Source organism: Vulpes vulpes, chromosome 12 (genome assembly GCF_048418805.1).
Source record: "Vulpes vulpes isolate BD-2025 chromosome 12, VulVul3, whole genome shotgun sequence".
In the NCBI taxonomy this organism is placed as follows: Eukaryota; Metazoa; Chordata; class Mammalia; order Carnivora; family Canidae; genus Vulpes; species Vulpes vulpes.
Window position 1 is genome coordinate 115,055,572 of NC_132791.1, and position 13,333 is coordinate 115,068,904.

A 13,333-nucleotide genomic window follows, 5' to 3' on the forward strand; every position below is an offset into this window, starting at 1 on the left:
GTGGGGGGAATAGAAGATGGGGAGTAAGGAGGGCACTTGTGATGAGCACCAGGGGTTGTATGGAAGCACTGAATCCCTAAATTCTACACCTGAAACTAATATAACTGTATGTTAACTTTTAATTTTAATTAAAATAAAATACTTGGTGAAAAAATAACTATTAAAAAATATGAAAAAGAAGCTCCAATTAAAAAAAAAAAGGCCCAGGGCCACATGCCATCTCGCTAGGACTGCTGGGACAGGCACGACTTCTAGAAGGCATCTTCCACGGAGATATTCGGGTGGCTCTGTGATATCCAAGCCTAAGAAGGAACTTTGGCAGCTCAGATGTCTCGGGTTCAAATCTCAGAATCTACTACTTGACTGAAGCCAGTGAGGCAGCTTGTTAGAGCTTCGGTTTTCTCATTTGTTAAATAGGATAACCGAACAGGTTGTGGTGGGGATGAAATGAGCCCCCTGTAGGTGACCTGTGTAGAACAATGCTTGGAAGTCGGCAAGTGGGGTTCAGTAATCAGTAGCGATTTCACTGCACGTCCTGCAACCGAAATCAAACCGAACCCACCTTTCTCTGTAAAGGAACCCCACTTGTCCCAGGGTGGGAAATCTCTCCTCTGAAATCTGGGCCTGCAAATTATAAGGCTATTCGGCTTGTGTGACCCAATTAATAGCCTTCTGTCCCGTGGGCCTCTGCAGACACCTCACCTTTCACCCCAGGGGCCCTTTGGCTCAGCGAAGCCGCCCACCCGTGAGGACAGAGGATCCCCTACTTCCTCAGGAGAAGAAAGTGCGCCAGGAGGAAGCAGGCCCACTGGTTGCTGAGCTGTGGAAAATAATTAAACCAGGAGAGGGGAAAAAAAAACCCAGGTCCTTTAGAAATCAGGTTGGGTATGAATGCGTAGGGCGTGGCCCTCCTGTATAATTAGCTGCGCTGCTGGCTCTGGGAGCCGCCTGCCCTCCCCTGGCCCGTTGTGTCAGGCTTGGGCCTGCTGCCGCTCCCCTCCTCTCCTCCTCCTCCTCCTCCTCCACCCCCTCCTCCACCTCCTCCTCCGCCTCCTCCTCCTTGGCCTCCTCCTCCTCCTCCTCCCCCCTGTTCCCTATAGGTGTGTCTCTGGGCTCTGGCGACCTGACCCACTCCCCGTGGAGACGCCAGCCCGAGAGGTCACCCTCCTGCAGCCCCAGCAAGTCCCCAGAGCGCCAGCCGAGTGACGGGCCATGGAAGCCGCAGATGCCTCCAGAAGCAACGGGGCCAGCCCGGAAGCCAGGGATGCGCGCAGCCCGCCGGGCCCCAACGGGCCCCTGGAGAACGGGGCCAAGGCCGAAGGCCAAGATGCCAAGACCACGAACGGGCACGGCGGGGAGGCGGCCGAGGGCAAGAGCCCGGGCGGCGCCCCGAAGCCAGGGGAGGGCAAGAGCTCCCTGTTCTCGGGGAACGAGTGGCGGCGCCCCATCATCCAGTTCGTCGAGTCCGTGGACGACAAGGGCTCCAGCTACTTCAGCATGGACTCGGGGGACGGCAAGAGGTCCCCGTACGCCGGGCTCCAGCTGGGGGCCGCCAGGAAGCCGCCCGTCTCCTTCGCCGAGAAGGGGGAGCTGCGCAAGTCCATCTTCTCGGAGCCTCGAAAGGCCGCCGTGTCCATAGTGGAGCCCGGGGAGGCCCGGAGGAACAGCTACCCCCGGGCCGACGGCGGCCTCCTCCTGCGCCCCAAGTCGGGCTCCGAGGAGGTGCTGTGTGACTCGTGCATCGGCACCAAGCAGAAGGCCGTCAAGTCCTGCCTGGTGTGCCAGGCCTCCTTCTGCGAGCTGCACCTCAAGCCCCACCTGGAGGGCGCCGCCTTCCGCGACCACCAGCTGCTCGAGCCCATCCGAGACTTCGAGGCCCGCAAGTGCCCCCTGCACGGCAAGACCATGGAGCTCTTCTGCCAGACGGACCAGACCTGCATCTGCTACCTCTGCATGTTCCAGGAGCACAAGAATCACAGCACGGTGACCGTGGAAGAGGCCAAGGCCGAGAAGGAGGTAATTTGAGGGGGCATCTTCTCCACTGGGGGCTCCCGAGGGGGCGGGCCTCGCGTCTCCACTGTCCTGGGCTCTTTCAGAAGACGCTTCTCGCCCCTCTGCACCCACAGGCTGGAGTGGGGAGGGGGGGGCTGGTCAGAGGCGGTTCCCTAATCCTCTAAGGCCTCAGGAGACAGGGGCATTGCCTAGATGAGCAAACGGAGGCCTGGAGATGCCTGGGCGCTTGACCAGGGTCCTAGGAAATATTCAGGTCTGAGCCGAGAATCCATCTGGGCTCAATGCTGAGCTCTGTGTCTGGCTGGAAGGTTTCTCCTCCTCCTCCTCCTCCTCCTTCTTCTTCTTTTTAATTCTAGGGAGACTGAATTCTTCCCACCTGAGCCGGACTGCCCACTGGGGCAGGGGTCATGCATGAGGAGGAGGGAATTTGGGGGCCACTTAAATGCTCTTTTTTTTTTTTTTTTCCTGGCTTTAGAGTCTGCATTTGCAGTACAGTGGCTGCTTGTTGCTTACTTGATCCCCTGGCCAGTCCCTTGACTTTCCCAATGGCCTCCTTCGTCCCTTTCTTTCATTGGGCTGTGTGTGGTCACATGTGTGTACATCTGTGCCTGTACGTGGACACACTTGGGGAGGGTTGCAGTCTGTGGGTGGGTGGGCTGTCCATATACGTGTATGTGCTTCATATACATGTGGGTGTTTGGCGCACACATTTGTACGCGCGATATGCAAGTGTGTTTGTATGAGTGCTGCCTGTGTGATCCTGCCTTGTACCTCCGTGGGGAGGAGCAGAGGCGTGTGGAGACTTGTGAAAGTGTTGCACACGGAGAAGGTGTTCTGGGCCAAAGGCTCAGCTGTGGTTGCTGCCCCTTGCTGCACAGATGCTGGCCCCAATGTCCCACGACAGCCACGCAGCTGGCAGTCATGGGCACCCCCACCCCTCTGCCGGGGCGAACCTCCTGGTGCTCAGTGTGGGGCACTTGGCCTTCCTCAACAGCTTCTCAACCCATCTGAATAGGGCAGCCCAGGACCCCTCTGTGCCCAGTCTTCCTGATGGAGAGTTGGCTGATTACTCTCTTATGGTGCCCCTCGCCCACACTCTGGGCAGAAGGAGATGGGTTACAAGTGGGAAAAGACCCAAAGATCCTTTTTGGGAGTCTTGTTTAGCCCAGGAAGGTGTTCCCACTTCCTGGATGACCCCCGACCCCAGCCCGGCTTCTAGCCTTAGGCTGGGACACAGTGACAGGGCAGGGCCGTGGAACCCATCCTTCCGGAGCTTACTGGGGAAACCAAAACAGAACCAAGGGGCAATCATCTTCACTGGGTGCAACCAAAACACTGCAGAGCCTCAGGCTGGTGTTCTGGGGGACAAGGCCCTTCCATTCTCTCGGTCCTGGTTCCCTATGGTGTGGGACTAGATTGGTGGTCTTCAAACTCCGCCATAAAGTCCCTGGATTCTTGGAAATGTCAGGGATGAGGAGGGGGCAAATTGGTGCCAAGAAGGCAGTGGCTTCAGGTGCTCACTTCTACCACAAGCAATATACACTTTTGCGTATCTGTATTTTTTTTTAAGATTTTATTTATTTATTCATGAGAGACAGAGAGAGACAGAGGCAGAGACACAGGTAGAGGGAGAAGTAGGCTCCCTGCAGGGAGCCCGATGTGGGACTCAATCCCAGGACCCCGGGATCACTACCTGAGCCAAAGGCAGATGCTCAACCGCTGAGTCACCCATATATCTGTTTCATAGAGTTTGCCTGCAAATTGCATCTGAAACCAGAGTATCACCTGAGGAAGCCCAGGTGTCCCTGGAGGATGGGAAGGTCTCAGGCAACCCTCTGTGGAGGCACCAGCAACTTCGAGTTCACCTTCTGGTGCTGGGGGGGAGGGGGCTGCATAGGATTCAGAGACAGAGCTCTCGCCCTTGAAGGCTCATGATGTAGGTCAAGAGGCAGAGCTCAGACGCACAAACAAGCCCAGGGAGCATCCGCCCAGTTACACAGAAGCAGCTGTAGATCAACATCAAATCGTAGAGGGTGGAATGCCGGGCTGGCTGGAGTCCTAGCAATCTCATCTGTCTCTTCCTTCATCTTGCAGACAGGGACACACACAGGCCCAGGGAGAGGAAGGGACCTCTCCAAGCTCATAGAGAGGGGGGAAGAAGTCTCCTAATTCTCTTCCAATATATATTTTTTAAGATTCTATTTACTTATTCATGAGAAACACAGAGAGGCAGAGACACAGGCAGGAGGAGAAGCAGGCTCCCCGAGGGGACCCTGAAGTCCCTGATGAGGGACTTGATCCCAGGACCCTGGGATCACGCCCTGAGCCAAAGGCAGATGCTCAACCACTGAGCCTCCCAGGAGCCACTCTTTTCCAATATTTGATAGCAACTGAGGGGAAGGGCATCGAGGAGGTGGGATTCAGGATACCTGTGCTTTCCAGGGGCTTTCAGGGGAAAATGATCCATGGGAATGACGTTAATAATGGGGGCTTCAGACAGCGTATGTGTGTGTGTGTGTATGTGTGTGCACAAGTGTGCACCAGCGGCAGAGGGTAGGCAGGGAGAGGTGTGGGGTGGCCAGGAGCCTGGGCTGGAGCAGGAGCATGGCTGTTTGTGTAGGCTTGGCTTTGCTAGTAGGTCAGACGTGGGGGACATTGGCACACAGCAGGGTTAGTGGGTTGATTGACTGAAATGAATAAGTGTGTCAATCCTGGCATCCTTTGGAGGCATCCCCTGCAGACCCAAACATCAGCCCACACACCCTTTTTTGCAAGGAGCCCTGTCCAGAACCTGTTCTGCAGGCCAGCTGGTGAAGGCCCAGGTGAGGTCATCTTTGACCTATCTCGAATGGTTGCATGAGGCTGCAGATGACAGCCAAGGCCGTGGGTGCTCATCTCCTGGATTTCGACTCTACCTGTAGCCTCTGAGCAGAGGCAGCGTTGGAGAGAAGGCCACTTGACGTGAAAGCACGACGATCCTTCCTCTGGTGGACCCAAGGTCAGAATGTTCCAGGTCCACTCCACATGTTAGAAGGGGTTCCACAGGTGTCCTCCAGTCCACGCCCCTGCCTCTGGACATTTCCCAGGCTGGATTAGGCTGATGAGATCACGATGTTCATATGCACCTTTTCTGTGTCTCACGGCCCCTCCTGTCTATCCCAAGTCCCTCCTGCTGCATCGGGTCAGGATGGAGGACTCCTTCTGGCCAATGACTGTGTGCTCGGAGGGTGGCCTGCCTGGCCCCTCCTCCGCCAGCCGCCCTTCCCTGTGTGGAGGGGCGCCCAGCCTCAGCCTGGCTCTGGGAGTATGAGCTCCTGGCTCATCCCCACGTGGACCAACCCCTCAGCTACTCCCCTGCCCCCGGCAGGCTTGGTTCCCCTCTCTCCGCTGCCCTGTGGCTTTGCTTCTCCCAGTTCTTCCATGGAGGCTGAGCCACCAGGTCACTGGGCGTGGCAGTCACCGGTCAGTCATGGGCTCTGGGAGCTGTGCTGGTGTGGGCACTTGGGGCGGACAGTGGTGCCTGCGATTGGGGCACAGGCCAGGCAGAGGCGACTCTCCCGGGGGATCCTGTCAATGGTGGGGGGTGTGGGGGGGTGCTCCGGGACAGGGTGGGTAAGAGAAGAGACAGGCGACCTCTGTGGGTGCTGAGGGGAAGCAGTTTATCTTGTAAACTCTTTAGAGACAGGAGACAGGGCAAGAAAGTGACAGGCTGGGAGACATTCCGGTTTTTATGGAGCGCACCTATGTGCCAGGTGTTTACCCTACTCCTGACAGCAGCCCCACAGGGCGTGAGCTACTGCACCTATTTTATAGATGAAGACATAGGCCCAAAGATGTCAGGACACGTCCCCAGAGTCACAGCACAGGGTGGCAGAGCTGGGACTCAGACTCTTCTGGTGGCTCCTTCCTCTCCCCCTTACCAGTTTACACTTGGTTTTCATAGGATGGCAGGCTCTCCTGGGGGCCGTCCTCAGAATGGAATCACCTGGAGAATCAAGACACAGCTTCTTGGGCCTTTCTTTGCCCCAGGAGGTGCTTGTTCAGGGGGTTGGGGGCCTGGGATCTGTATTTTTTAAGTCTCCCTCTGGGATTCCGATGTGTATCCTGGTTGGGAATCAGGCATCTTGTCCCACCTCACCAGAAGGAAACTGAGGCCTGGGGAAAGGTGGGGTGACCTTCTCAAGGGCCCACCGCTGGTCTGGAGACAGCCTGGGTGCGACTCTGTCTACCCCCTCTTGCCCTGTCCCTGTCCTGACACCTGAGGAAGCAGAAGGGATCGTAAGTCCCAGTCAAGCGGACGAGTACTGGGCTATTTGACATCTGGGTGGAAATGGGGGAAATCTATCCAGCATTTCAGATTCTTATCCAGATAATTACCATTTGTCTGAGAGTACAAATTTGGCAATTAACTGGCTCATTTGGCAAATATCAGAGCCAACGGCCCATGTGGTTAAACCAAGCCTGAGGAGGATCACAGCCTCATCTCCTCTGTCCCCGGGGGGCAGTGCAGGTACATATGTCCAGGTGAGTCTGCACCCCAAGGCCCAGGCCCATCGGATCAGGGGCGCCACCAGGGCCTGTGCCATCACTCTGCTCTCAGGGAAATTTCTGCTTTCCCCAAGGCCAGAGGGATTTGCGGCAGGGTGGCCTGCCCAGGGCCCATCCCTGCCAGCAGCGCGAGAGGCAACCTGACGAGTGTGGGAGCAGGGAACAAAGGAGGCATTTAGGGACAGGCCTGGGCAGGGTGGAGGGAATGAACCAGGAGTAAGAGGAAGTGAGGAGGTAGGTGGAGGCAGGGATGGAGGAGTGGGGAGCAGGGGCCACATCAAATATCAGGGGCTTTAGTCAGATTCCAAGAGAGGAGGGGGAGGGAGAGAGAGCTGGGGCCTCCGGGGGCAATAAGGAGAGTGAAAAAAGGGGGTGACGAGGGAAGAGGCAGGATGACCAGACTGTTCCATCGGTGAGCGGTGAGCGGTGAGCGGGGGAGCCTGGGCAGGCCTAAGTTAGCAGGAGCGAAGGGACGTCATCCCAGAAGATTCAGAGCAGAGCCTAGAGGTTAAGAGGACACATAATGAGATCTGAGCCCTGAAGGGCTTTCTAGCTGTGAGAACTCAGCAAAGTTCATCATCTTTTTAGGCCTTAGCTTCTGCATCTATAAAATGGGGTAACAACCTTTGCAGATTCAAGAAGAAAACACCTGGCACATAGTAGGTACTCAACAACACAATTTGTGTCCTTCCTTCTCCTCATGTTGCGGGGGGCACCCAGTATTTGGGAGCCTTCCTGTGTTATATTCTTTCCTACATCCTGCCTTTTTAAAAAAAATATTTTATTTATTTATTCATGAGAGACACAGAGGCAGAGACACATGCAGAGGGAGAAGCAGGCTCCCTATGGGGAGCCCAATGTGGGACTTGATCCCAGGACCCCGGGATCACACCCTGAGCAAAAGCAGATGCTCAACCGCTGAGCCACCCAGGCATCCCTGTCCTGCCTTATCCAGCTTGGTGCGGCCCTATTAGCAGGGGAAAAATTGCCCAGAGCCACATAGATGCTGGATACATCCCCAGGGAGGGTTTGCACACTCCAAACCCTCCTCCAAAGCGGGGAGCCCTCATCCCAGAGGTGGCAGTGCAGAGCTCCCAGTCCCGGGCCCCTTCCCCCATCCTGCTATGTCCTGCAAGTCAGGTCTTGTGAGGCCCCCTCCCAGCCTGTGTCCAACTTCCCCTGCGCCCCAAAGAAAATAAGGAGATGAGTCTTTCCCCTGCCCTGAGTCGTCCGCCCACTGCTGCAGACAGTGCGTCTCTACTTTTGACCCTGCCCTGGCATGTTTCCAGATCAGGGGCCTCCCCCTCCTGCCCTCTCGGGTCACCGGGGGACACCTCTGGCTCCCCTCATTACGCCTCAGCCAGCCCTGCTGCCCGCCTCCCCGCCTCCCTTCTGCACGATGGCCCCCAGGGTCTGACTCCCTCGCCCTGGGTCTGGGCTCCTCCCAGTTCTAACACCCTTCCTTCGTACTCACTCCCTGCTTCCTCCTCCCTCTTGGCCAGTGGATCCATGCTTGTCTGGTGAGACTTCTCACCCGTAGGCCCCCACCCAGCCTCGTGCTCCCACGGCTCCTGGCAGGGACCCCAGCACCTCTGCTCACTCCACGGGACTCCTCGGGCCTTCACCTGCTCCGCTCATACCTCCTCCCACTGGCGAGGTCGGCCTAGCCTCGTCCCCGTTCTCTCCCTCCATGGCCTCCGGGCTTCAGTTCTCCACAATGCAAGCACCTGTGTGCACGCTTCCCCCTGTGTCCCGACAGTGTACACACTATCCCTGGACCCAATGCAGTGGCACCACCGAACACCTGTGCCCACCCCCTCGCTCACCTGTACCCTGCTGGCCTGCTCGCCACACGGCGGCCCCTCTTCCAGGCCTGGTGTGAGTGAGAGCATCCGGCAGGGCTCCTAGTCCATGGAAGGTGCCCCACACAATATGATGCTGGCCTGGACTCTTCTTTTCTTTTTTCTTTTCTTTTCTTTTCTTTTCTTTTCTTTTCTTTTCTTTTCTTTTCTTTTCTTTTCTTTTCTTTTTTTCTTTTTAAAAATATTTTCTTTATTTATGAGTGACACAGAAAGAGAGAGAGAGAGGGAGAGAGGCAGAGACACAGGCAGAGGGAGAAGCAGGCCCCATGCAGGGAGCCCAATGTGGGACTCGATCCCAGGTCTCCAGGATCACGCCCTGGGCTGAAGGTGGCACTAAACTGCTGAGCCACCGAGGCGTCCCCCCTGGTCTCTTTCTAAGGCCTTCATTTCCCTGTTCCCAGGTCATCTCGTGATCCCCAGGGGGCGATCCTCTTACTATGTCCATGAAAGATAGACCCACTGAGGCATGGAGCACTTAAGTCACGTGCAAAGGCCACCTGCTTGGAAGTGGTGGTAACTGGGTTCAAATGTTTGGACTCCTAGTCCCAAGTTCTGGGCGAATTCTCTCCTGGATCCCCCACACTGTCCTTTCTCCTGGGTACAGGCCCCACACAGGTACAGGTGAGAGTGAACACAGTTTCATTCTCAGCTTTCCGGTCCATCAGGCCTGGTTCTGTGGGTGCCAAGGTAGGGGCAAGAAACCCAGGGACCAGTGCCATCCTCCCCCACTGCCCCGCTTCCGCCAGGTCAGGAGGTGTCAGCTACAGTGAGGATGGCTTCCAGCTGTCCCCTTGACCTGGAGCCAGGCTTAGGAGCTCTCCTGGGGTGGGCCAGGTGCCTGGCACAGACCCATCATCCAGCCCTTTGCTTCTTCCTTATGGCTCAGAATTTTCCAGGCCACTGGATCTGCCACCTGCTATGTTCTGGGCTCTTGGGCTCTGCATTCTCGGGGTGTGTGAAGGGCGACTCTGCACATCCACAGTGGGGTCTCATCCCTCTGCTCCCCACTCTCCCAGCACTGTGTCTATTGGCACCTGGCTTCTCCCCAGCTTTTTTCTAGAAATAAGGTTGAAACCTATCCTCATCTCCTTTCTCTCCTTTCCTCCTGACAATCATTTTCCATCTCTGTGAATGGCATTTTCCATGTTGTGGGATTTGCAACCCATTACTGGTGGGGCAGATGCTTCCTGAGAATGTGGAGTCTCTTTGCCTGGAGAGCCCAGGAGTATGTATGGGCAGAGAGGGGGTGCAGGGTGGGATTGGGGGCTCTCCGTCTGGGACCTCCACAGCTCTTGACTAGGCCTTCCCATCTCCTCTACTAGCTCCCTGAGCTCTGGGCACCCTTTCCAAGAAAGCCAGGGAAGCTCTCCCCACCACCAATCCACTTCCCCAGGTGTCTGTGGAGGGAACACCTGCAGGGTGCAGTGAGCACCCTACTGGCCTGGTGGAGCCCTCCAGAGGGGCAACACGTGCCAAAGTCTGTATCCCTCTCAGGACTCCTTGCCAACAGAGCTCACATTCTTAGCGGTTTGTGGCTTCCTCGTCTTGACTTTTCTTGTGGGTTCCTCAAAGAGATAGCTGGAGAAAGGCACAGATCTCCGCTCAAAACCCAGGGTAGTGGGGAGACCATGAGCACCCCAATGCATTCTTGGATGCCTTGGTCTTCCTGCCTGTGGGTGGAGATCACCCACCAGTCCTTCCAAGCTGAAAGGTACTTTGAGAGCACTGGCAGGGACCCCAGCTAGAACAAAGAGGTGCCTCTTGACTCGGCTGAATGGGCTTGGCCTTAGCTTCATGCCCGCCCCCCTTTTGTCTCTGTTGTAGCTGCTTTCCAGAGAAAGAATTTTCCCAAATGGAAGGAACATATGAACCATACTTTCCATATCCATTAGAGCTCACATCCCAAGGCACCCCTCATGGGTCCTCTTCTCAACCTCACCCCAGACCACAGCAGCCTGTGTCCTCCTCTGATAGGGGATGCCTGGAATCTCTGCTGATCTTCCCTCCTCCTCCCTTCACTGCCTCACTGGCCAAGCCTCCTCCAGGGACCCTGAATAGAAGCCCCTATCTTGCCCAAACTGCAGATTGCACTGCCTTTCCCATAAACAGGTTCATAGCTATACCTGTCCAGACGGAGTCCTTGCTGGTTGCAGCCCGGGCTCCTGCTTGCAACACAGGCCCCACGTCATGGCATAGAAACGCTGCACACTCTTACGGCCCCGGGACACTCCCTGGGCTGGGCTGGGCCAAGCTGGGCTGTGTCCCCTTTCTCCTCTAAGCTTGAAGGAAGCAGGAGATTCCTTTCCTCTCTCTAGGGCCCTCAAATCCATTGAAAGAAGGGGGGGGGCATAAATGAACCATCCCTCCTGATCACTTTGGGTGGAGGGACCTGGTAGAGGTTTGGTCCTTCTAAAGGTGTGGCTGGGATGTCTAGCCCCCGAGGCCCGAGTTCACAGCAACATAGTGTTTGACTTATTGCCAGATCCCTGGTGACAGGCGTGATGCCTGGCATTTCTGAGGCCCCGGCGACTGTTTGCAGAATATGGGCTGAAGGGCTGAGTGGGGAGCCCTGCCCAACTTGGCTCCCTGGCTGGGCCGACACCCTGATTCTCTGGTGCTCTTTAACCTCCTCCCCCCGACTTCTCCAACTCTGGCTCCTTCCCTGCAGACAGAGCTGTCACTGCAAAAGGAACAGCTGCAGCTCAAGATCATTGAGATTGAGGATGAGGCTGAGAAGTGGCAGAAGGAGAAGGACCGCATCAAGGTGAGCCACCCCCAGACCTTGGCCTTGCTCTATGCTCAACCTGCCTGTCCTGACTGGCAGGAGGAGAGACGTTGGCTCCAGGCCTCAGGCCCCCATTAACACCCCACACTTATTTCTTCTGGGTTTACCCACCCTTCTGGCATCCCCACCAATTTCCCTTCTAAGTCTAGGCCAGGCATTCAGTTGGGATCTTATCCATTACCTCATGCTTGTTTGACATCATCCCAGCAAATCAAGACCCTAGATCAACCTGTCCTCCACTGTGTCCTCCAGTATCCTCTGCTGTCTGCTCCACCCACCAGACCACCCAGCCACCAAATGCATGACATTGACCTTTAACTTGTGCCAGTATGGTTAGATGCATGACTGCTATGGTTTGAGCAATTAGAAACCATAATCTGAAATCAGTGACTCTTGACCCTGGCTGCATAAACAGCTTGTCAAATTCACTTTCTGAATGATGTTTGGTTTTAGTTGAGGTTTCATTAAGTGCAACCTGACTCATAGGAGAATTTCTGGGTCCATGGAGTCACCCAAGATTGGAATGATGGCTCAAGTCAACCCACCCAGGGGAGGAGTCACAGATAAGAGTTGGCTGTAAACAAACCTGGCCATCTCTGTCAATAGATGGCATCCCTTGAATGAGATTCTTAGCCAAACAGGTTTGCTGGGTGGGGGCAGTAGAAATGCCCTGGTTCTGACTGTGGGGTGGGGACCTAAAAATATACTTCGCTAGGGAGGTTTTTAAAATTCCTGAAACCCTCCTTCCTCTCTCCTCTCACTCTGGACCCAGAGCTTCACCACCAGTGAGAAGGCTATCCTAGAGCAAAACTTCCAGGACCTGGTGCGGGACCTGGAGAAGCAAAAGGAAGAAGTGAGGGCTGCCTTGGAACAGCGGGAGCAGGATGCTGTGGACCAAGTGAAGGTGATTGTGGATGCTCTGGACGAGAGGGCCAAGGTGCTGCACGAGGACAAGCAGACCAGAGAGCAGATGCAGAGCATCAGTGACTCGGTGCTGTTTCTGCAGGTACAAAGCAACTCTTCTCCCATTCGATCCTTCAATCCTTAGGTCCACTGTCCCAGACCTTCATCCAGCATCCATCTGTCCATCATCCATTTGTCTACCATTCCTCATCCATCCTACCTTCCTTCCTTCCTCCATTCCATCTGTCCATTTAATTTTTCCATCCAAGCCATTTCCCTGCCTACTCTAAAGATGGCAGCAAATATCACCTTGTACCAACTTCAGTTGATATGTACTAACAGTGCTCCAGGCTCAGAAGGAAAGAGTTCTGGGATTGACTCGTGAGGTGTGCTCTGGGTATGGGGTGTGTTGTAGAAGTGCTGCCCATGTGATATCCTTGACTTTATCTGTCTATTCATCCACTCATCATTCCAACTGCTGGAGAGTTTTGGGTACCACTACATGCCCAGGACTCTGCTGGGTGCTGCAGAGAATAGAGAAGTATAAGACATGGTTTTTGCCCCCAAGGAGCTGCAATTCAGCTGGGAAGATAAGACATGCACAATTAGAGAGCAATACAGAAGAGTATGTAATTAAATGATAAAGCATGTGGTTCAGGAGATAAGTGCCTATGGAAGCTCTGGGAAGGGCAAGCACGTGGGAGTAATCTAACACAGCTTTGTAGAGGGGGTGGAATTTGAACTGAGTCTTGAAGGCTCATAAAGGTTTGAGAAAGAAGAGGGACTTTCCGGTGAGGGGGAAGGGAAGTGAGAAGCACAAAGTGCAGAGGCAGGCTTCGAGCGTGGTATGAAAAGGTGAAGGTAGCACCATGACTGACCCAGAGCGTTCTAGAAGCTCCTTGTATCTCCTAGTGTTTTTACTCCCAAAGACATCACAGCTTGTATCACTCTCATCAACCCCTGCGAGGTAGGATGATGTGTCCAGTTGTGTGTGTGTGGGGGGGGACCATGCAGCCCCATATCTGATGACTAGCGCCCTCAAGGTTGTTAGTGTCAAGTGGAGTTTAGTCAAACCCAAGGGGGGCTAGTTAGTAGCAGAGTTGTGTCTAGAACCCAGCCTGTCTGGCTCCCAGCGTTGAGCCTTCCAGCTGGACTGAGAACTCCCTGCAGAGAAGGGTCCCCCCCAGCTACTAAAGACCTAAAGAGTTAATGGCTTCTTTCC

At 55.2% G+C, this 13,333-nt stretch overlaps 1 protein-coding gene across 3 annotated transcripts in view; it reads left to right on the forward strand.

Moving 5' to 3' along the window:
* The window catches only part of TRIM29 (tripartite motif containing 29), a 28,391-nt gene that overhangs the window by 881 nt on the left and 14,177 nt on the right, over positions 1 to 13,333 (forward strand). Inside the window, exons 2-4 of one of the 3 annotated variants that reach the window (XM_072729539.1) lie at positions 1,101 to 2,016; positions 11,092 to 11,187; positions 11,981 to 12,214. In XM_072729539.1, the coding sequence (XP_072585640.1) occupies positions 1,213 to 2,016; positions 11,092 to 11,187; positions 11,981 to 12,214 (1,134 nt within the window). In that variant the 5' untranslated portion in view covers positions 1,101 to 1,212. Of the gene's footprint in view, positions 1 to 938; positions 2,017 to 11,091; positions 11,188 to 11,980; positions 12,215 to 13,333 lie in introns of those variants that run through there. The other 2 variants (XM_025998863.2, XM_072729538.1) reach the window with 2 other exon arrangements.